Source organism: Papio anubis, chromosome 9 (assembly GCF_008728515.1).
Source record: "Papio anubis isolate 15944 chromosome 9, Panubis1.0, whole genome shotgun sequence".
Taxonomy (NCBI): domain Eukaryota; kingdom Metazoa; phylum Chordata; class Mammalia; order Primates; family Cercopithecidae; genus Papio; species Papio anubis.
Window position 1 is genome coordinate 12427559 of NC_044984.1, and position 20632 is coordinate 12448190.

At 43.7% G+C, this 20632-nt stretch overlaps 1 protein-coding gene across 2 annotated transcripts; it reads right to left on the reverse strand.

The window, feature by feature from the left end:
- Positions 1–2304: 2304 nt before the first annotated feature.
- GPRC5D (G protein-coupled receptor class C group 5 member D) lies at positions 2305–14260 on the reverse strand. 2 transcript variants are annotated; one of them, XM_003906025.4, is made up of 4 exons: positions 14166–14260; positions 11601–12540; positions 3965–4032; positions 2305–2579 (listed from the first exon to the last, which is right to left on the reverse strand). In XM_003906025.4, exons 2-4 carry the CDS (start codon positions 12493–12495, stop codon positions 2508–2510), a joined length of 1035 nt encoding a protein of 344 aa, XP_003906074.1. In that variant the 5' UTR covers positions 12496–12540; positions 14166–14260; the 3' UTR covers positions 2305–2507. The 2 variants fall into 2 exon arrangements, with proteins under 2 accessions (XP_003906074.1, XP_009178514.1); XM_009180250.3 differs by lacking the exon at positions 3965–4032.
- Between the last annotated feature and the right edge of the window lie 6372 nt (positions 14261–20632).

Genomic DNA, 20632 nt, shown 5'->3' on the forward strand with positions numbered 1-20632 from the left:
TAGTGCAGCAGAAAAATATATGAAAGTGTTGGAACAGGTTGGGCACGGTGGCTCATGCCTGTAATCCTAGGACTTTGGGATGCTGAGGTGGGTGGATCACTTGAGGTCAGGGGTTCAAGACCAGCCTGGCCAACATGGTGAAACCCCATTTCTACTGGAAAAAAAAAAGTTAGCTGGATGTGGTGGTGGGCGCCTGTAGTCCCAGCTACTCAGGAGGCTGAGGCAGGAGAATCACTTGAACCCAGGAGGCAGGAGGCGGAGGTTGCAGTGAGCCGAGATCACACCACTGAACTCCATCCTGGGTGACAGAGCAAGACTCCTCTCAGGAAAAAAAAAAAAAGAAAACGTTGGAACATTGTGTAGAGATGAGCACTAGGTAGGGGTTTGGAAACCTGGATTCTGGTCTTGATTCTAGTGCTTAACAAGCCACGTTATATGGGGCAAGTCCCTTCTCTCTATCTGTAAAAACAAAGGAACTGTGTTCCTGAAATTCTCTGCATTGTATGATCTTCCACAACAAAAATGCAAGCTCTGCTAAAGCAGTGTCGTACGCCTTGTCTGGGACTGAGTCCTAGAATGAATGGTTCCTGGTACCTTGCAGATCTCAGGAAATATTTATTGCTATTGAATAACTCATGCTGTCCATTGGCCATAAAAAAGGCTCTCTTGCATGTATAAAGCCGTAGTTATTTTTCAAAAGGCTTTCAGTTAGCAGGCACTCAACACTTATGGGTCTGAAATATTTCATTGGTTCTCAAGGGGAACACACCTTACTTGCTCATACAGAAATACGGGCATGGAGGAGCCTAGTGGATGGGGAAGAAGACAGGCCTAGGAGTCAGAAAATCTGGCTCATCACTAATGACTGTGTGGCTTTGGGTAAGTCATTCTGTTCTCCGAAGTTCTGTTCTCTCATCTGCAAGGTGGGAGGGCTGACTCAGACCCCAGGACCCTTCTGGAGGCACACCTCTGACTCTGGTCCTCTTATTCTTGTAATAGATAACAAACAAGTATTAAAGGCAGATGAAAGGATTGAGAAGAATGTGGGGCTGATGAGGAACAAAGGCAAGACAATTAGCGCAGAGGCACCAGCTCATTAGAGACATCAAGACAGGCAGCCTATGCTTTTTATGTTCACCACGTAAAATCCTTTATGAGCATCTGCTGGGGTGGCTCTTCCTTTGCTGTTACTGGCTCAGCAAACAGTTCGTGCCCTCAGCCATGTCTGCTGCCCAAGTAGCTGTCACAGGGAGGTAGCACCAGGACAGGAAGCCTGCCAGCTTGCAAGTCCATGGCAATGTCTGTGTTCATTAAACAGCCCAATAGTGGTGACCCTGAGGATTCGGCTTTAACTTTTGTAGACAATTCTGGGCCCGTCGTATTTTGAGTTCCTTTACAAAAAAATTACTGGATACCTCACACTTGTTAGGATGACCACTGTAAACCAGAAACAGAAACACTCCAGGAAATAACAAATGTTGGTGAGGATGTGGAGAACGTGGAACTCTGTGCATTGTTGATGAGAGTGTAAAATGCTGTAGCCACTGTGGAAACAGTGTGGAAGTTCCTCAAAAAATTAAAAATAGAATTATCATATGATCCAGCAATCCCTCTTCTGGATATACACCAAAATAACTGAAAGCAGGATTTCAAAGAGATTTTTGCACATCTATGTTCATTGCAGCACTATTCACAATAGCCAAGAGGTGAAAGCAATCCCAAATGTCCACTGACAGATAAATAGATAAAGAAAAGGTGGTATAGACATACAATGGAATATTGTTCAACCCTAGAAAAGGAGATCCTGTGACATGTTACAACATGTGACATGGACCTTGAGGACATTATGCTAGGAAAGATAAGCCAGTGACAAAAAGACAAATACTGTATGATTCTATGACATAAGGTATCTAAGTAGTCAAACTCACGGAAACCAGAAGTAGAATGGTGGCTGTCAGGGGCTGGAGGGAGCTGTTCGATGGATTGAGAATCTCAGTTTTGCAAGATGAAAAAGTTCTAGAGAATTCACAACAGTGTGAATATGATTAACACTACTGAACTGTACACTTAAACATGGTTGAGATGGTGAAGTTTATGTTCTGTGTTTTTTAGCACAATTTAAAAATTGACCAGACACGTAACCCAGTAGTAAGCTGCTACTAACCTCCTTGTCACATTAGAATACCCTTAATTTCTCCAGACAGGGTCTTTTAGTTCTGTGAATAAGAGGCACCAATTCTTTCTAGCGTTGCTAAGAAAGGGAATTTTGCAGTTGCACAAATGAAGAAAGAGACACAGTCAAGGTAGGGTGGCCAGCAAGATTGTAATTATGCTCAAAAGGGTGGTCTTCTGGTGGAGGGTCCATGTGGATGGAGGGGTTAGGAAACAGAAGAGGGGATGTTCTGACTCTTCATTGGCAGCGTGACTCTGTGGGCCCTGGTGGCCTATCAGGGCTATACTACCCAGGATGGTCGGCTGGGTTTTCTCTACTCGTGTTTCCTGTAGATTTATACTCCTGCATCTTGCTGGGGGCTTAGTTTGGCCCGTGGGATGAAACACTCTTGTGTGGGATCAACAGTCTGGAAAGGAATAAATGTCATCATCAACTTCCTGACCAACAAAAGAAAAGATACTCTCCAAAGTTATATTTTTTGTTTTTGGAGACAGAGTCTTGCTCTGTCACCCAGGCTGGAGTGCAGTAGTGCGATCTGGGCTCACGTCAATCTCTGCCTCACAGGTTCAAGCAGTTCTCCTGCTTCAGCCTTCTGAGTAACTGGAATTACAGGCATGCACCACCATGCTCAGATAATTTTGTATTTTTAGTAGAGATGGGGTTTCACCATTTTGGCCAGGCTGGTCTTGAACACCTGACCTCAAGTGATCCGCCCACTTCAGCCTCCCGAAGTGCTGGGATTACAGGCATGAACCACTGTGCCCAGCCCTAAAGTCATGTTTAAAGTATTATTACCTCACCTTCATTTAACTGTTTGTCAACAACAAAAGAAGAAACATACTGAGCCTACCTGTACCAGGCTATCCCTCAGCCACGAACAAGAATCTTTTTGCAAGCAAGGTTCTTGAATAGCTGATCACTGGAAATTGAAATGAATCAAGAAACTCTTGGAGGGATAATAAAGATGTTTTCATTATGTAAATACCCTCCTGAGGGTTGATTAAAGCACATGATACAGCTATGGCCTGGTCCATGTGCCATTCTAGGAAAAGGCAAATTCTCAGATAACATACCAGAGGGATTAGCTTAGTTAGTGGCCTCATAAATTAATTGAAAAAATGATTTTAGTTACTTTTGATCCCCGTAATGTAAGAATTGTGTCCCAGTGTGATATTTCTGGCTATTTAGGTTTGTATGTCTTCAAGTCTTCACAGCCCCAATGTGAATTACCCCTAAACTACTCAGCAGTGCTCCCTCTGTTTTTGCCTGAAAGGATTAAAATTTGTTCATCCATCTGGGCATCCAGATGATGGTGACAGACCCTGCCCAGTTCTTAGGGCAGCCTGGGCTGCTGGAGCTAGACAGGGACTCAGAGAGGCAGTCAGTGGGGATCAGGTGATAGGTTCAGACAATCGCTACTAAAAGCAGACCCCGCACTCAGACATATTTACAATCCTGTATTGTCCCCGAGGCAAAATTCGGTGAGCCTGCTGCTCTTCACCTTCACACAAAAACTTCAAGCTGCCCTTTCTTTCCAGACACACGCACTTGCATCAGAATGCTATATTGTTGCTGGTGATGAAGACTGGGAAGGTTCAGGTGAAGGCTGTCTTGCGCCACCTGGTCTGGCTTAAATCTGGGTGGCTCAAGCTCCACATGCCTTTAGGGATGCTCCTGCCCTGCCTCTCCTCTCTCAGGTCAGTAAAGCCATTAGAAATGAAGCCTGAGGCTGTCCTAAGGAAGGAGTGCTTGCTAGGTCCCTCCTGGGTGAATGTAGGTGAGTCCATTTACCTGCGGCTGAATGGGAGTACCAAATGAAGTTAATGCTACATCCTCCTCAGCTCCATCACTGTCTCGGGCTGAAAGCCAAAGGAGGGAAGGGCTGCGTTAGTGTCCAAGAGTCAATCAGAAACAGCACATGAGGACTACAGGAAAACCCCACGGCTTGCAAACAGGCTCTTCACTCTTTAAAAAGGAATTCTGAGGCCGGGTACGGCGGCTCACACCTGTAATCCCAGCACTTTGGGAGGCCAAGACGGGCAGATCACTTGAGGTCAGGAGTTCGAGACTAACCTGGCCAACATGGTGAAACCCTATCTCTACTAAAAATACAAAAATTAGCCCAGCGTGGTGGTGGGCGCCTGTAATCCCAGCAACTTGGGAGGCTGAGGCCAGAGAATTGCTTGAACACGGGAGGTGGAGGTTGTAGTGAGCTGAGATCGCGCCGCTGCACTCCAGCCTGGGCAACACAGCGAGACTAAATAAATAAATAAGAGGAATTCTCAGTGGTGGCCGTTATTGAAAAAGTTTATGATTTAAAAGAGTGTATTTAAAGTTGATGTGGAAGGCATGGGTAGCGAGTGGGTGTTTAGGAGAAGCACACTGGTGTCAGAAGCTCACTAGCTCCGAGTCAGTTTCTGCTCTTTCAGTATTACCTGTGTGACCTTGGGCAGCTCACTCTTTTCAACAGTCCCTTTAGGCTTGATTCTCTACAAACTTGAATTCACTATTTCAAAAAAATTTTTATTTTGCCCAGGCTGGTCTTAAATACCTGGCCTCAAACCTCCCACCTGGGCCTCCCAAAGTGCTGGGATTACAGGTCTGAGCCACCACATCTGGCCTGAATTCAATTTTTAAAATTGGACATAATAAAAGAGATCACTTGAGACAACTTTATATTGTTGTAGGATCATCACAGACATAGGTATTTGTTTAATGGCTGTCTCCTCAACCAGCCTGTAAGCTCTGTGAAGACATGAGCTGTGCCTGTCTCTAAGAGCAGGCACTTGCTGGATACCTAGTTGTTTTTTGATGACCACAGACATAACTGTGTTAGGAGGGTTCACACTTAGGGGTTTCATGTTGAGTGGATGGACCCTGGAGAAGGACTGCTTGGCTCTCTCACTTGTGTTCTTTAACCTTTTTTGCCTTTTTTTGGCTTTGTTTCCTGATGGAACTAAAGAAGAATAATGACAGTCATAACAGTAAGTCTATCTCATAGGATTGTTTTGAAGATTCTATAAAAATGTTATATAAAGTCCTTGGAACAGGGTATGCTACATAGAAAACACTCATGAGCTATCCTTTGTATATGATTATTGGTGGTGGTGCTGGTGCTGCAGTTATAACAGATGCTTTGACATCCTCTTCCTAGTGGCTTTTAATTTATTTTTTCAAGGGGCTGATGCTGTGATACATGAAATGTTTATCTTTCCTTCATGGCAGAATTAACTGAATCCTTGGCTCGACTTCATTCCTTGTGTCCTAACACAAGGCTCCTTCACACTCAGTCTCTTGGGAACCAACTTTCATCCAACATTCTCATCAAACCGGATCATCAGTTAGAAAAGCCTAATTCGGCCGGGCGCGGTGGCTCAAGCCTGTAATCTCAGCACTTTGGGAGGCCGAGGCAGGCGGATCACGAGGTCAGGAGATCGAGACCATCCTGGCTAACACGGTGAAACCCCGTCTCTACTAAAAATACAAAAAAACTAGCCGAGCGAGGTGGCGGGCGCCTGTAGTCCCAGCTACTCGGGAGGCTGAGGCAGGAGAATGGCATGAACCCGGGAGGCGGAGCTTACAGTGAGCTGAGATCCGGCCACTGCACTCCAGCCTGGGCCACAGAGCGAGACTCCGTCTCAAAAAAAAAAAAAGAAAAAAAAAAAGAAAGAAAAAGAAAAGCCTAATTCTTCCAGCTCTAGCTATAGTTCATGAGTTTACCAAAAGGCCAAGTGTTTTTTTAATACCAAACCAGCACCACTGTGTGATAGGAAGTCTGAAGTGAGTAAGACCTTCCATTTATCTGAGGAGGAGGCAGGGAGGGACGTGATGAGCAGCATTTAAAGATGAGGAAAGGGAGGCTCCTAGGGCTTGAGGACCTTGGTTTGGTCTCAAGGTTGGTAAGAAGCAGAGTCTCAGAGCCTGGGCACATGAGGCCCGGTTCTGCACTCTTTCCACTGCCCTTTGCTGCCCAATGATGCTCCCGCTCCCTGAATTTGTTTTTTTAAATTTAAATTTAATTTTTTTTAAGAGTGTGTAGTGGTGCAATCATAGCTTACTGCAACCTTGAACTCGTGGACTCAAGTGACCCTCCCATCTCACAGTCTCCTGAGTACCTAGGACCACAGGTGTGTGCTACTATATCCAGCTAAGCTCTCTGAATCTTTATGAATGTCGTCATCCTTGACTTATCTGTCCTCAGACCAAACAAATCCTGCCTATAACCCCACTGCCTTCTTCCCTGCTTTAAGCTAGTTCTCTCTCTGTGGCCTGTAACTTGAGGGTGACAAAAAAGAACTTCCCATGAAAGAACAAACAGAAATGACACCACCTGGGACCATTTAAGTTGGATTTCCCCTGGTAAGGTGAGTGGGCCTTGAAGAAAAAAATGTTGAGAATTGTCAAAAAGGGCTATATTCAGCAGAAGTTGGAGTTTGCTAGGGAAACAACCAGAAGGGCTTATGTTTGCAGGAACAGTGTTCTCTTGGCTCATCTCGTTTTATACTCGTTGACCCATTTTTACATTATGCACACTCACTGATTATCTAATGCCTTCAAAAAGAATCATGTGAGGTTTGTCTGTAAGCATCCAACCACTGGATGGAAAAATGCCCACAGTAATGTGACTCCTTCCTTCTTTCCTTCTTTCTTTCCTTCCTTCCTTCCTTCCTTCTTTTCTTTTCTTTTCTTTTTTTCTTTTCTTTTCTTTTTTTCTTTTCTTTCTTTTTTTTAGATGGAGTTTTGTTCTCATTGCCCAGGCTGAAGTGCTATGGCATGAACTCAACTCACTGCAACCACCACTTCCCGGGTTCAAGTGATTCTCCTGCCTCAGCCTCCCAAGTAGCTGGAATTACAGGTGCCCAAGACCATGCCCAGCTAATTTTTTGTATTTTTAGTAGAGACAGGGTTTCACCATGTTGGCTAGGCCGATCTTGAACTCCTGACCTCAGGTGATCCACCCTCCTCGGCCTCCCAAAATGTTGGGATCACAGGCGTGAGCCACCACGCCCGGCCAACACTTTCAAATACAGATGGGTCTTAGTGTTAGCAAATATGATATAACGATATTCTAGTTAGTCTAAAACAGATAAGGCAGGCAATAATTAGAAGTTTTCCACTCATAAAACAATTCATAGCTGATATTCTACTCTATTTAAGATTTCTGCTCTTTATATCACATTTAAGATTCCTCAATTAAAAGACCTAGTGATTTTATTCTAATTATTTATTTTGGAGGTTACTTATCATTTATTCAGGAAGAGAAATATTCCAAAATTTACCAACTCCAAATTAAATATAAAACAAGTATTATATTCATCAACTAATTAATGAAGAATATGTTAAAAAATAACATAATCCCAGGAGCATGTAAATGGAAAGTAGTTAAACATAAAAATAGTTTCAGAATTATGTCTCTATTTTATTTTGCATTTTAATTGCTTCATTTCTTATACACAAATTCTTTACCCTAATCTTTTTGTTGCAGTTTCCTGTACCTAACAAGATGCTGAGCGTGTTAAATTTCAATCAAATGCTGTGAGAAGATGTATCTATATTTTTGGCTTAAGATTTTAGTTGAGACCAACTGATTTTTAAAAGTCCAATCAGTATTCAGCTTCTCAGGGACACACTTATAATACAGTGCAAATAATATTTATACCCATTTTTCTGGTGTCCTACAGTAATACGCCTGATTGCATTTTCATTCTCTATCCAGATGTTTTTGTATCTTAAAATTAAGTCCATAATCCACTTCAGAGGAATAAAGCCTAATCTTCTTTAGAAAGACTTCCAGGGAAATGAAATTCTTAATCCCCTTTGCTGATCTGTTTCTGTCTACCGACTCTTATTTTCGTATTTAATCTAAATCTCTCATGCCTCCGCATCCATTTCCACCCACTATCTTTAGTTGGAGATGGAAAACAATAAGACAACTGCCTCTTGGGGAGAGGTCTTCACACTTGTGAAATTTTCTTTCTTTCTTTCTTTCTTTTTTTTTTTGAGACAGAGCCTTGCTCTGTTGCCCACGCTGGAGAGCAGTGGTGCGATCTCCGCTCACTGCAACCTCCGCCTCCCAGGTTCAAGCAATTCTCGTGCCTCAGCCTCTTGAGTAGCTGGGATTACAGGCATGTGCCACCATGCCCAACTAATTCTGGTATTTTTAAAAGAGATGGGGTTTTACCACGTTGGACAGGCTAGTCTCTAACTCCTGACCTCAGGTGATCCGTCTGCATTGGCCTCCCAAAATGCTGGGATTGCAGGTGTGAGCCACTGAGCCTGGCCATACTTGTGAAATTTCCAGCTAGGGACCTCTTGTCCTACTCTTCTTTTAGCTGAATAATTCTGGTCTCATAACCCAGTGGTAAATTAAATAATTATGTGACTGGAATCACAGCTACAAACAGCATTAGTCAGAAGCGTCACATCACAAATGCATGCCTCATGGACTTGAACAAAATGTGTTTTGGGACAGAATTTTGAGAGAGAGCTTGGATAGTCTGGTAAAGCACATAAAGCTTAAGAATGACCATCTCATTCTCACTGTCTTCACCTGTCCACACAGGTCTGATGTTATAACCCTTTAATCATCTTTGTGGGGTTCTGCCGAGCCTCCCCAAGCTTCCCACACTTCTCATTAATGGATCAGTGGGTATCCTTGCTAGAGACTGACTGATGCTGGGTACAATGGCACGGTTGTTCTTGCTGACCACACATCTGTTTATACAGTACCGTGATTGTTTCTTGAGCAAACAAAAGCAAAGACAGTGGTAAGTTGTTTCCCTACTATCAGCTTATGACCCACTGTAACACTTCAGACGTTTCAAGTTATTGTTATTATACTTCTCTAGCTCTTACCTATTTTATATCTATTTGTGTGTTTTTCCTAGGTAGGTGGAATCCTGCACTTTTAATTGAGTTTTAATCGTTCCTTGAAATTTTGATATTTGTACTTCTTCTGGGTGACCTAAATTCTGATTTTACTTTCTGAGTTTAAGCTTCTGGTTATTTTGCCCAATCTTGGAGAGCAATTCCTTCCTTCCTTCCTTCCTTCCTTCCTTCCTTCCTTCCTTCCTTCCTTCCTTCCTTCCTTCCTTCCTTTTCTTTCCTTTCTTCCCTCCTTCCCTCCCTCTCCCCCTCTCCCTCCCTCCCTCTCCCTTTCTCCCTCCCTCTCCCCTTCCCTCTCTTCCTTCCTTCCTTCTTTCTTTCTTTTTTTTTTTAAAATTGAGACAGGCTCTCACTCTGTCACCCAGGCTGTAGTGCAGTGCTACAATCATGGCTCCCTGTAGCCTCATCCTCCCAGGCTCAAGTGATCTTCCCACCTCAGCCTCTTGAGTAGCTGGGACCACAGGCCTGTGCCACCATGCCCAGCTAATTTTTTGTAGAGACGGGGTTTCGCCATGTTGCCCAGGCTGGTCTTAAACCCCTGAGCTGAACCGATCCACCCGCCTCCCAAAGTGCTGGGATTACAGGTGCGAGCCACAGAGCCCAGCCAATCAATATGTTCTTTACACACTATTGATTTTTTTTTCCACAAAATTTCAAATTACATTGATGATGACTATCATTGGCAGACTATTTCCTGCTCAGAAATAGATTTTCTAACCTCGCTTGAGTAATAGGATACTCTTGGCCAAACCAGGAACCATCGTATTTTAGCAAGCCCTTGCTCTTCAACTGAGATATTCCTTTGAACCCTTTCAACTCTTTCCTGGTATTTTGTGGGGTATGGAATATTGATCATTACAAAGCTCAATGTATTTGGGTTTATTGTGAAACTCTAAGAATTTTTTTTGCTCTGACTTTTGTTTCCTGGAAACACACAGCAGCAACAAAGACAAACACAGAAAGTTTTATCTTCTAGTAAGAACTATGAGAAGTATTTTCAGGAAAGATTGACTCTGCAATTCTGCCACAAAACTCAGTGATGTGATTATGCATCACCAACAAGCAATGAAAAACTTTTATGGGAAAAAATGTGTAGTGTCAATTTCCAACTTTTGGTCAACTGAGCTGAAAAGAATTAATGGATGTATTTATCTGAACAGGATTTAATTTGAATGCGCAATTAGCCATAGATTACAGCTCAAAAAAAGTGTGTGTACTTAAAAGGAAGCTTATGTGAATTTTTTTTGAGCCTAGTGAACATTATGTGTGCTGTACAATATATAAAATAACATCATCGTTACACATTAGAAATAAAATGTGAGAAACCAGATGCCTATTAAGACACAAAAATTGATGTAAAACTATGATGTTGGGTTTTGGATAATAGCCCAGATGTTTCAGAAAAGGAATTAATGAATTTTGACATATTTCCAGATAATTGAAATTAGCCACTATTTCCCCCAGGTTGTTGGGATCCAAGCATCCTTGTTGCCATGGATAATATATTTTATTCCTTAACAAAGTGTAGTCAGGTGGCTTGAATAAAAACATGACCCAGAAATTATTATGAAAATGTCACATAAGCAAGTTACTTTCTTTCTCCTAATGATCACACATCTGAGTCTTTACTCAGAATTAGGATATAATGACTCTTCCTCTCGTTTTTTGTAAGCTTTGAAGGATTTTAAACAATAAATAGTTTGAAAAGCTGAAATCCAGAAGTGTTTGGGTTTTATGACTTTAATGAAGTAGTGAGTCCTATGAATCAGTTTAAGATTATGTTTGGGCAAATTAGCTTTGAGACAAATTTTTAAAATGTCCATCACTGCTGCCAGGATTGGCTTTTGCACTTGAAGGCCAACACATCTGAACTTAACATTAGATGTCATGCAAAATTGCATGGTTCAGGCCTAAATTAGGGCTGGTGAACTGATTTTTTTTTTTTTTTTAGACAGAGTCTCGCTCTGTCGCCCAGGCTGGAGTGCAGTGGCCGGATCTCAGCTCACTGCAAGCTCCGCCTCCCGGGTTTACACCATTCTCCTGCCTCAGCCTCTCGAGTAGCTGGGACTACAGGCGCCCGCCACCTCGCCCGGCTAGTTTTTTGTATTTTTTAGTAGAGACGGGGTTTCACCGTGTTAGCCAGGATGGTCTCGATCTCCTGACCTCGTGATCCGCCCGTCTCGGCCTCCCAAAGTGGTGGGATTACAGGCGTGAGCCACCGTGCCCGGCCTGGTTAACTCATTTTATAGTGGATGCCTTTCTTTAGCCAGTGTGAACGTTCAGAGTCATGCCCTCTTTCTTTGGGGCCTTTGATTCATGTATGTCTTGGTCTCTCCCCATAAAGCTCTATGCTTTGGAAGAATTCATAAAAATTTAACCTTGATTCTGGGAGTTTGCATTTCCATGCTTGAACTATGAAGCCACCCACCCCATATCTGACCATTTTCTTTCAGTTTCCTCTTGGCTCATCCTACTGCATGATTTCTCTCCTGCTTCTCCTGTAGGAGCACCTCCCTGCTCCCTGAATCCCCCAGAAAAGTACCTCTGGAGAGCTCCTGGTTCTCCACTTGAAAGCTGCATTGGTAGGCTGTGACGGGGCAGGCATGGCCTTGTGAAGGGCACTCTTGCCTACACGATCTGTAGAGAATGCAGAGCTCAGGGACAATGTACAGCAGCAGGAAAACCCATGCGTTGGTGACCAGGGCAATGCAGACGACCGGGTCGTCCCACTGGGGCTGTCGCTGGAACTGCGGGTTGCCTCTCAGGAGCATGGAGATCCACACCACCCAGATGATGATGGAGAAGAGTACAGTGATAAAGATGAGTCTTCCATGCTGCTTCCAGTTCTCACACGGGCCACAGAAGGTGGCTTTGGAGACGAAGAATGTGAGGGCCATCAGGAAGAGGACATAGACTAGGAGTACAACAAAGTCCACATTGAGCTGGTAGGGTGTCATGTGCACAAACATCATACCTCTGGTCATGATGAGAGTCACATACTCAATGGCAATAATCACCTGCAACAGACTGCAACCAATAGCAATGCACAGAATTGTCGTCCAGGAGAAGGAGACGCGACCCCGAACCAGCTTCACTAGGTTGGAGGCATGGGCTAAGAGGCACGAGAAACAGAGAGCAAAGAGAACCCCGAAGAGAAAGTAGCGTACGGGGGCAGTTTGCTGATTGAGCTGGATGATGAAGGCAAAAGCGAGTCCAAAGAGCCCCAGCACACTCAAGAGGAAGAGGAGCTGGGTGGGGAGGACATTCCACTGGCTGCAGTCTTGGATCTTTCGCATGAGGAAGAGAAATGCTAAGAGTAGCAGAATTGTGACCACGATGCCAAGTATTGCCAGGGACTCCAGAACGATGCCCCATGGCCCCTCAGAGTCACAGAGGAGAAAATAGTCTCCAGTGGACTCGATGCAGTCCTTGTACATGGTGACTTATGGGTGTAGACCTCACCAGAATGGTTTTCTGATGCCCTGCAGAAAAAGGATGAGACAAAATGACAACTCTGCATCTCTTAGGTCGGTGTAAAAGTAATTGCAGTTTTTGCTATTAAAAGTAATGGCAAGAAGGCTGGGCGCAGTGGCTCACTCCTGTTATCCCAGCACTTTGGAAGGCTGAGGTGGGTGGATCACGAGGTCAGCAGTTCGAGACCAGCCTAGCCAACATGGTGAAACCCCGTCTCTACTAAAAATACAAAAATTAGCCAGGTGTGGTGGTGCACACTTGTAATCTCAGCTACTCAGGAAGCTGAGGCAGGAGAATCGCTTGAACCCAGGACAGAGATCGCCCCATTGCACTCCAGCCTGGGTGACAAAGTGAGACTCTGTCTCAAAAAACGAAAAACAAGGCAGGGTATAGTGGCTCATGCTTGTAATCTTAGCACTTTAGGAGGTCGAGATGGGTGGATCACTTGATGGTGAAACCCCATCTCTACTAAAAATACAAAAAAAATTAGCCAGGCATGATGGCATGCGCCTTGTAGTCCCAGTTACTTGGGAGGCTGAGGCAGGAGAATCGCTTGAACCCGGGAGGCAGAGGTTGCAGTGAGCCAAGATCGCACCACTGCACTCCAGCCTGGGCGACAGAGTCTGAAAACAAAAACCAAAAACCAAAAAACACATAAAAAAAGGAATGGCAAGAACTGCAACTACTTTTGCACCGACTTAATGCCTACAAGAATGCCTATAGGGTGGTCCATGAGGGCACTCTAACATCTGTCATTCTGAAATGAAGACACCTGGGCATACGAAATAAATGTCTTTACCAAAATTGTTCCTAGGACACTGTCGAGAGCCTGAGTTACATTTTGTTTGATTCTTGATACTTATCTAAATGCTAAGTTTCCCCAGGGGAAGAAAATTCAAAGATATATGCAAACATAGTCTAAGGGGATGGGAAATGCCATCACACATATTACCCCAAATGTATAACAGTTTTATATAGGATGTCAGTAAAGGAAATGAGAAAGGCAACCTAAACCCCTCAAAACGATCTTGGCTTCATCCTGCTGGGAAAAGCTGAACAGACTTCACTTGATAATATGTCTATTTGTGTGTACTAATTTACAAGGCTTTTTGAAAGCTAACATAAAATCTTTTTCATAAAAGGAGGTGTATGAGAATGTTTGCATGATTGACGGAATTCAGTTATATCAGGCTCCAGAACAAGGACTGCCAACATCAGTGGATCATTGGATCGTTCTAGACACTGATGCACTGCTTGAAGGAGACAGGCAGATGAATTACTGGGAATAAAATTTCCCAGTAATTTTAATGACTGTTCCTTCTTTCAGTTCAATTCAAGTCAATCCAATGCAACAGGTTGTATTTAAACACCTATTATTTGTTCATCAAAGAATTGTACAAAATGGTCCCTTTCTTTAAATACCTTTTTGAACAGTTTAGTGGGAAAGTCCATGTCTTGACTGAGGACTGAGGTGGCCCAGGAAAAAGATCCCACATATTCATTTGAAAAAAAAAAAAAAATCTATTGCAATTGAATACCCCTTAGCTCTATGTCCCTTCAGTTATCTCCAGACCAGATGGCTGGAGTGACCCAGGTTTACAGCTGAGGGCATGGCCCCCCAATTCCAACTTACCTTCTCCGTGTCCACTCTGGAAGCTTAGGCTGTAGTGTTGGTGAGGTTGTAACTGCCAATGAGTAAGAAAGAGCCAACCTGAGCTTCTTTAATCTCTTCCCAAATGGGCGGAAGGACCGTAGGCTCTCACTGAGGTTCCGGCAGTATCTATAAAAAGAACCGGAAGGACAGAAAGACACACCTATTCCAGTTTCACAGCAACTTTTCTACAGAGATTTCCTTGGTGAGAACAATTCTTTTTCATTCTACTTCTGACCAGAGGCACCTTGGCCTTAGGGAGTGGGTGTAAATCTGAAAGTAGGTATAAATCTAGGCAATACGGCTTCCTCCCAGTGTATTGCAACATTTTCAGGGAAGCTACACAAGGCCCTCAGGTGACTTACACCAGGATACCTCATCCTTCTTCTGACCTATTCCCTAAAAAGCCATCTCTGGAGACTTTCCCACATCTTGATTTTGTTTGTTTGTTTGTTTGTTTGTTTTGAGATGGAGTCTTCCTCTGTCACCCAAACTGGAGTGCAATGGCGCGATCTCAGTTCACTGCAACCTCTGGCCTCCTGGATTCAAGCAATTCTGCCTCAGCCTCCCGAGTAGCTGGGATTACAGGCGCATGCCACGACATTTTGTATTTTTAGTAGAGACGGGGTTTCACTATGTTGGCCAGGCTGGTCTCAGACTCCTGATCTTGTGATCCGCCCACCTCAGCCTCCCAAAGTGTTGGGATTACAGGCATGAGCTACCTCGCCTGGCCCCCACATCTTGATTTTAATTCAAAAGAGCATCCATTCAACGAAGTACAGGTAATGAGGGTTTCACTGGGCCATAAGGAAGGGTGGTTTTGCCTACTACTGGCATTAAAATGGCCCAGTGGCAGGCAAAACTGTGAATCAGTCTGTGAATTTATGTCAAGATAAAGAACTGACAATTAAAAGTCACTGGCTGATACTGGAGTACATATTCCTTTTCTCCTATGGTGACACAAAATACAGCACAGCATAGTGTCCAGCCTACACCCACCAACCACGCCCCTGCCACCTCCAATTTACTCCTTGATTCTCTTCCTGAATAGATTTTTTTTTTTTTTTTTTGAGATGGAGTCTCCCTCTGTCACCCAGGCTGGAGTGCAGTGGCGCGAACTCGGCTCACTCCGTCTCCTGGGTTCAAGCGATTCTCCTGCCTCGGCCTCCTGAGTAGCTGAGATTACAGGTGCATGCCACCACTCCCAGCTAGTTTTTCGTATTTTTGGTAGAAATGGGGCTTTCTACCCCGTTGGCCAGGCTGGTCTCAAACTCCTGACCTCAAGTGATCCGCCTGCCTCTGCCTCCCAAAGGGCTGGGATTACAGGTGTGAGCCACCGCACCCGGCTCCTCAATATATGTATTTCGATAGAGAACTGCTGAACACCCCAAACCAGTGTCTGGTTTCAAGGTGCTTGTGATCTGGCTGTACCTTTCTTACCCACCTGTACTTCCTTCACGTCTCCAGGCTCCATGACTTAGCCCGCTTGGTTTTTCTCCTCTGGCTCACAAAAAAAATAAGTTCTCATCTGCTCACCTCTTAGGTGCTGTCGCTGTCTGAAACTGCCTTTTGCTTGATTCACGTTTATCCTATTTTTGACCCAAATTCTTTCCCTCCCTGTAGGATTTTGTTCATCTTATCTCCTCTATGACTCTTCCTGCCTTCCCTCATCATTCTAGCCCTCGCTGATCACCTTCCACCAGGAACTCTACAAGACTTGGGGTCTGTTCTGTTCAAAATTACAGAAACCCTATTTTCTGCCTATTAGTTAACTTACAAATACATATTAGATAATAATGAATTGAAACAAATGAATAATAAATGAGAAGTGCCTTGATTCATGTTATTTGAATTAATCTCATCTCCTGATTGGATTTACAGCTGCCTGGGGGTCAGGTTCCACATTTTATGTTCCCATAGTACCTGCTCCCATGTGGAGAACCTCCTGGGTGATGGATAATTCGATTAATGGAATAATTCTAAAGATAAAATTCCAGATCTTTCAGAAGGTCCTTTTAGCTGTGTGGTTTTTCAACAGACGTGTATTAATGGAAAATACCTGCAAATAAGTCAGAGACTTAACAAACCCTTGACAAAATCATTCTGAAGTGGTGCTCTATCTTTTTTGTTTTGTTGTTTTGTTTTGTTTTGTTTTTTGAGACGGAGCCTCGCTCTGTCGCCCAGGCTGGAGTACAGTAGCCCAACCTGGGCTCACCGCAAGCTCCGCCTCCCGGGTTCACGCCATTCTCCTGCCTCAGCCTCCCGAGTAGCTGGGACTACAGGCGCCCGCCACCACGCCCAGCTAACTTTTTGTATTTTTAGTAGAGATGGGGTTTCACCGTATTAGTCAGAATGGTCTCCATCTCCTGACCTCGTGATCTGCCCGCCTTGGCCTTCCAAAGTGCTGGGATTATGGATGTGAGCCACTGCGCCTGGCTGGTGTTCTATCTTTAGAGATTCCTTAACTTCAAAAAGCCATTTTCTCCTATGAGAGAAGAAAATTCTAGGGATGATAAAATTTTCTTACATCCAATTACACCTTAAGTTCCCCTTTACCTGCTTTGGGTGTAACAGCAGTCTTTCCAAAGCTGTGAAGGCTAATGCTTACATTAAGGGTAAAGGGATTTTTCTGATGATGAAATATGACTCGAAGAGCATAGTGAGTGGTGAAACTGCTGTCAGCAGAACCGCAGGAGGATTTTCCATTTACTTCTTCCAGGAGCACTATTTTGTTGATCCTGCACCTCCCACCCCCTTCCTGCTGTTAGTCATGGTTGTCATTCCTCCTCCTGGTGATGTTTTAGTTTTTGGTCTGCTTGTCTTCTAAGGAGATTCCTCTTGAGTTCCTGATGGCTTGAGGCCAGTGGATTTATGGGTTAATGACCACAAAGCCCTTTAAGCATCTTAGATAAAAGGATGTGTCCCAGGTATTAATTATTGTTATTTTAAAATCTAGCGTTATGGAATTAACCCATCTGCAGCTAGGCCTGAAGGATACGAGGGGCCTTTTTGCCTACACACATCCAAATTACTCACAGCTCATTTCTTTTGGCTTCTATGCTACAAAAACATCAGAACAAACAGCTCGGATATGGCTTTGATTAATCAAAATACACTGATTACAACGAGTCCAATAAAAATGGAAATAAAACAGTCAGGACATGAAATACCTTATGTCAAACACCTATTTATGTTGTTTCCTTCTCACATAAACAGAGCTGGAGGGAATGTTAAAGGTTACCTCGCCTAAGCCCTATTAATGATTAATAATAAGCAAGCCAATGGTACATGAGGAATTTAATAATAAGAAAGCAGAGGCCCAGAGATGAAGGGATGTGCTTACCATATGCAATGTTGAAGATGACAGCCAAGGTTTGTTGTCTCCTGGCCATATTCTTTTTTTTTTTTTTTTTTTTTTTGAGACAGAGTCTCGCTCTGTCGCCCAGGCTGGAGTGCAGTGGCGTGATCTCGGCTCACTGCAACCTCCACCCCCCAGGTTCATGCCATTCTCCTGCCTCAGCCTCCTGAGTAGCTGGGACTACAGGCGCCTGCCACTGCGCCCGGCTAATTTTTTGTATTTTTAGTAGAGACGGGGTTTCACTGTGTTAGCCAGGATGGTCTCGATCTCCTGACCTTGTGATCCGCCCGTCTCAGCCTCCCAAAGTGCTGGGATTACAGGCGTGAGCCACTGCCCGGCCTTCCTGGCCATATTCTTGCTGTTGTACCAGGCAGCCTTTCCTGACTCTTCCCACCTTATAAGGACTGGCTTTTAGGGAGACCTGAGCCCTTAAGCATGGTTTGATCAGAACAATAACAACAACAAAAAGAATATGAAAGTGCATCACATATTCTTCATCCTGCAGCTATCATGACTGGTCATGTGAGGACAGGCTGTGTGGGACAGAATGCATCGGTCAGGAGTGGCCCATTTGTTCTTTTGCTCACTGGCATCTCCAGGGATGGCTTCACGAGGGTGTAACCAGTGCAGTTGTATGGTGAACCCCATTCAGAAGGGCCCTGGGCTTGGAATTTGATACTCCGTGGTCGCCATATTGAAATTGTTAATACTTGCATCTTTTTTTTTTTTTTTTTTTTTCAGACGGAGTCTCGCTCTGTCCCCCAGGCTGGAGTGCAGTGGCTGGATCTCAGCTCACTGCAAGCTCCGCCTCCCGGGTTCACGCCATTCTCCTGCCTCAGCCTCCCGAGTAGCTGGGACTACAGGCGCCCGCCACCTCGCCCAGCTAATTTTTTTTTGTATTTTTAGTAGAGACGGGGTTTCACCATGTTAGCCAGGATGGTCTCGATCTCCTGACCTTGTGATCCGCCCGTCTCGGCCTCCCAATACTTGCATCTTTGAATTTGTGTTTGGTAAGTGAAGTGGGACAGGACACAGAAGCATGCGCTGAGGCTTGAGTCTTAACTCACAACCCACCCTGCCTTCCATGGCCTCCCCTCCTTCCTGAGACAGGTTCTTGGCCACCCACTCTATGCCACCATGTGGTGTCCTGGGTTGCCCGGCTAGCCTCCCCATTTCTGTGTCTGCTCTGTGACTACTGCCGCCCCTCACCTGGGCTCACCTGTCTGCCATGGGTTGGGACGGTGGGCCCTTAGAAAGTGGGAATTGACTTGTTCATTTCCAAGCAAGGCTGCATATTTTTTCTTTCTTTCTTTCTCTCTTTCTTTTCTTTCTTTCTCTTTCTTTCTTTGTTTCTTTCTTTCTTCTTTCTTTTTTCTCTTTCTTTCTCCTTTCCCTTTCTTTCTTTCTTTCTTTCTTTTTCTTTCTTTCTTTTTCTTTCCTCTTTTTCTTCCTCCTTCTTCCTCCACATCATTATTCCTTCTTCCTTCCTTCCTTCATGCATTCCTTCAGCCCTTCCTTCTTCCTTCATTCCTTCAGCCTGACCTTCCTTCCCTTCCTTCCTTCTTCTTCCTTTCTTCCTTCTCTTTCTTTTCTTTCCTTTCTTTTCATCAGGATGGAGTCTAGTTCTGTTCCCAGGCTGGAATCACAGTGGCATGATCTCAGCTCACTTTCACAACCTCTGTCTCCTGAGTTCAAGTCAGTTCTCCTTCACCTCAGTCTCCTGGTGGCTGGGATTACGGGCATGAGTACTTACCTTAATAATTTTATATTTTAAGTAGAGATAAGATTCACCATGTTGGCAAACTAGTCTTAGACTCAGCCTCAAATGCCTCCACCCACCTTGGCCTCCCAAAAGTGCTGGGATTACAGAGTATGAACCATAAGACCCAGTAGCCCTAGGCACTTATATTTATTTACATTTTGAAAAATCTCAAAGCTTCTCCTGCCAGCCCACAAACATCTGTTGAATTTCTATTCTTCAGGTATAGTTTTGATCAATTTTATATTAGGACGTGAACATTGTACAGTTTAATTTTATATTGATATAATGTTGAATTAGTTGTGAAGTGCCATAGCAATTGATCAGCAAATTGTTAAGACTCTCAACTGAGTATCACTTAAGAATGTCAGGATATCTTTTGGAATGGAAGTTATTCTACTTTTTTTTTTTTTTTCAGTTTGTAGCTATTATAACACTTTAGTTGAACTAGTATACATTCTCTTATACAGAGCTGCTTTAAAGAAGAAAGCAGATGATATAAAAATATAGAGGTACATTCAAGTTCAGCTTATTGACACCTTCACTATTACAGAATAATAAGAGGCAATGTTTTTTATGTAATTACAGTCTGATACAGATTGTGATTCAATTAAATCACAACACTGATGCTGCAAATTGCCAACACTTTTAGTCAGACCAGATGTGACTGACAAGACAATTTTTATGAAGAATTTGTTGTGCATCTGGAGGTATAAATCTGACAATACTGAGAAAAATGTTGACTCTAATAACAGTTTTTGGGCCAGGTGTGGTGGCTCGCTCCTGTAATCCCAGCACTTTGGGAGGCTGAGGCTGGCAGATTGCTTGAGCCCAGGAGTTCAAGACCAGACTGGGCAACATGGCAAAACCCATCTCTACAAAAAATACAAACATTAGTCAGTCATGGTGGTGCACACCTGTAGTCCTAGCTACTCAGGAGGCTGAGGTGGGAGGATCAGTTGAGCACAAGAGGTTGAAGCTGCAGTGAGCCGAGATGGTGCCACTGAACTCCAGCCTGGGTGACAGACTGAGATCCTGTCTCAAACTGCCTCTGCCAAAACCCAAAAGAGAACACTATTTTTTATTTTATTTGAGTTGCATTCTAAAAAGGAAAAAGGACACAGAAGACCTGATAGTGAAGATTATTTAAATGCGATTTTATAAAATATGCAAGGCTTAACAAAAATGACAGACTTAACATACTATTTATAAAAAAAAATTTATAATTGAAAGCTTAGGACCTTCGAAAGAAAAAAAATACCTGGAAATACAACATAATATCTTGTCAATAAGTCAAAGAAATGTTTCCAAAGGAAAAATACATATAATTGT

What these genes read in the sequence shown, in the direction of transcription:
- GPRC5D (XM_003906025.4), bottom strand. Translation starts at nt 12,495, where the DNA reads ATGTACAAGGACTGCATCGAGTCCACTGGAGACTATTTTCTCCTCTGT. An exon ending in GAACCAGGAGCTCTCCAGAG is followed by an intron (nt 4,033 to 11,600) that starts GTACTTTTCTGG and finishes TTTGGCTTTCAG; the next exon opens with CCCGAGACAGTGATGGAGCT. An exon ending in GTACTCCCATTCAGCCGCAG is followed by an intron (nt 2,580 to 3,964) that starts GTAAATGGACTC and finishes ATTCCTTTCCAG; the next exon opens with ACTGTTGATCCCACACAAGA.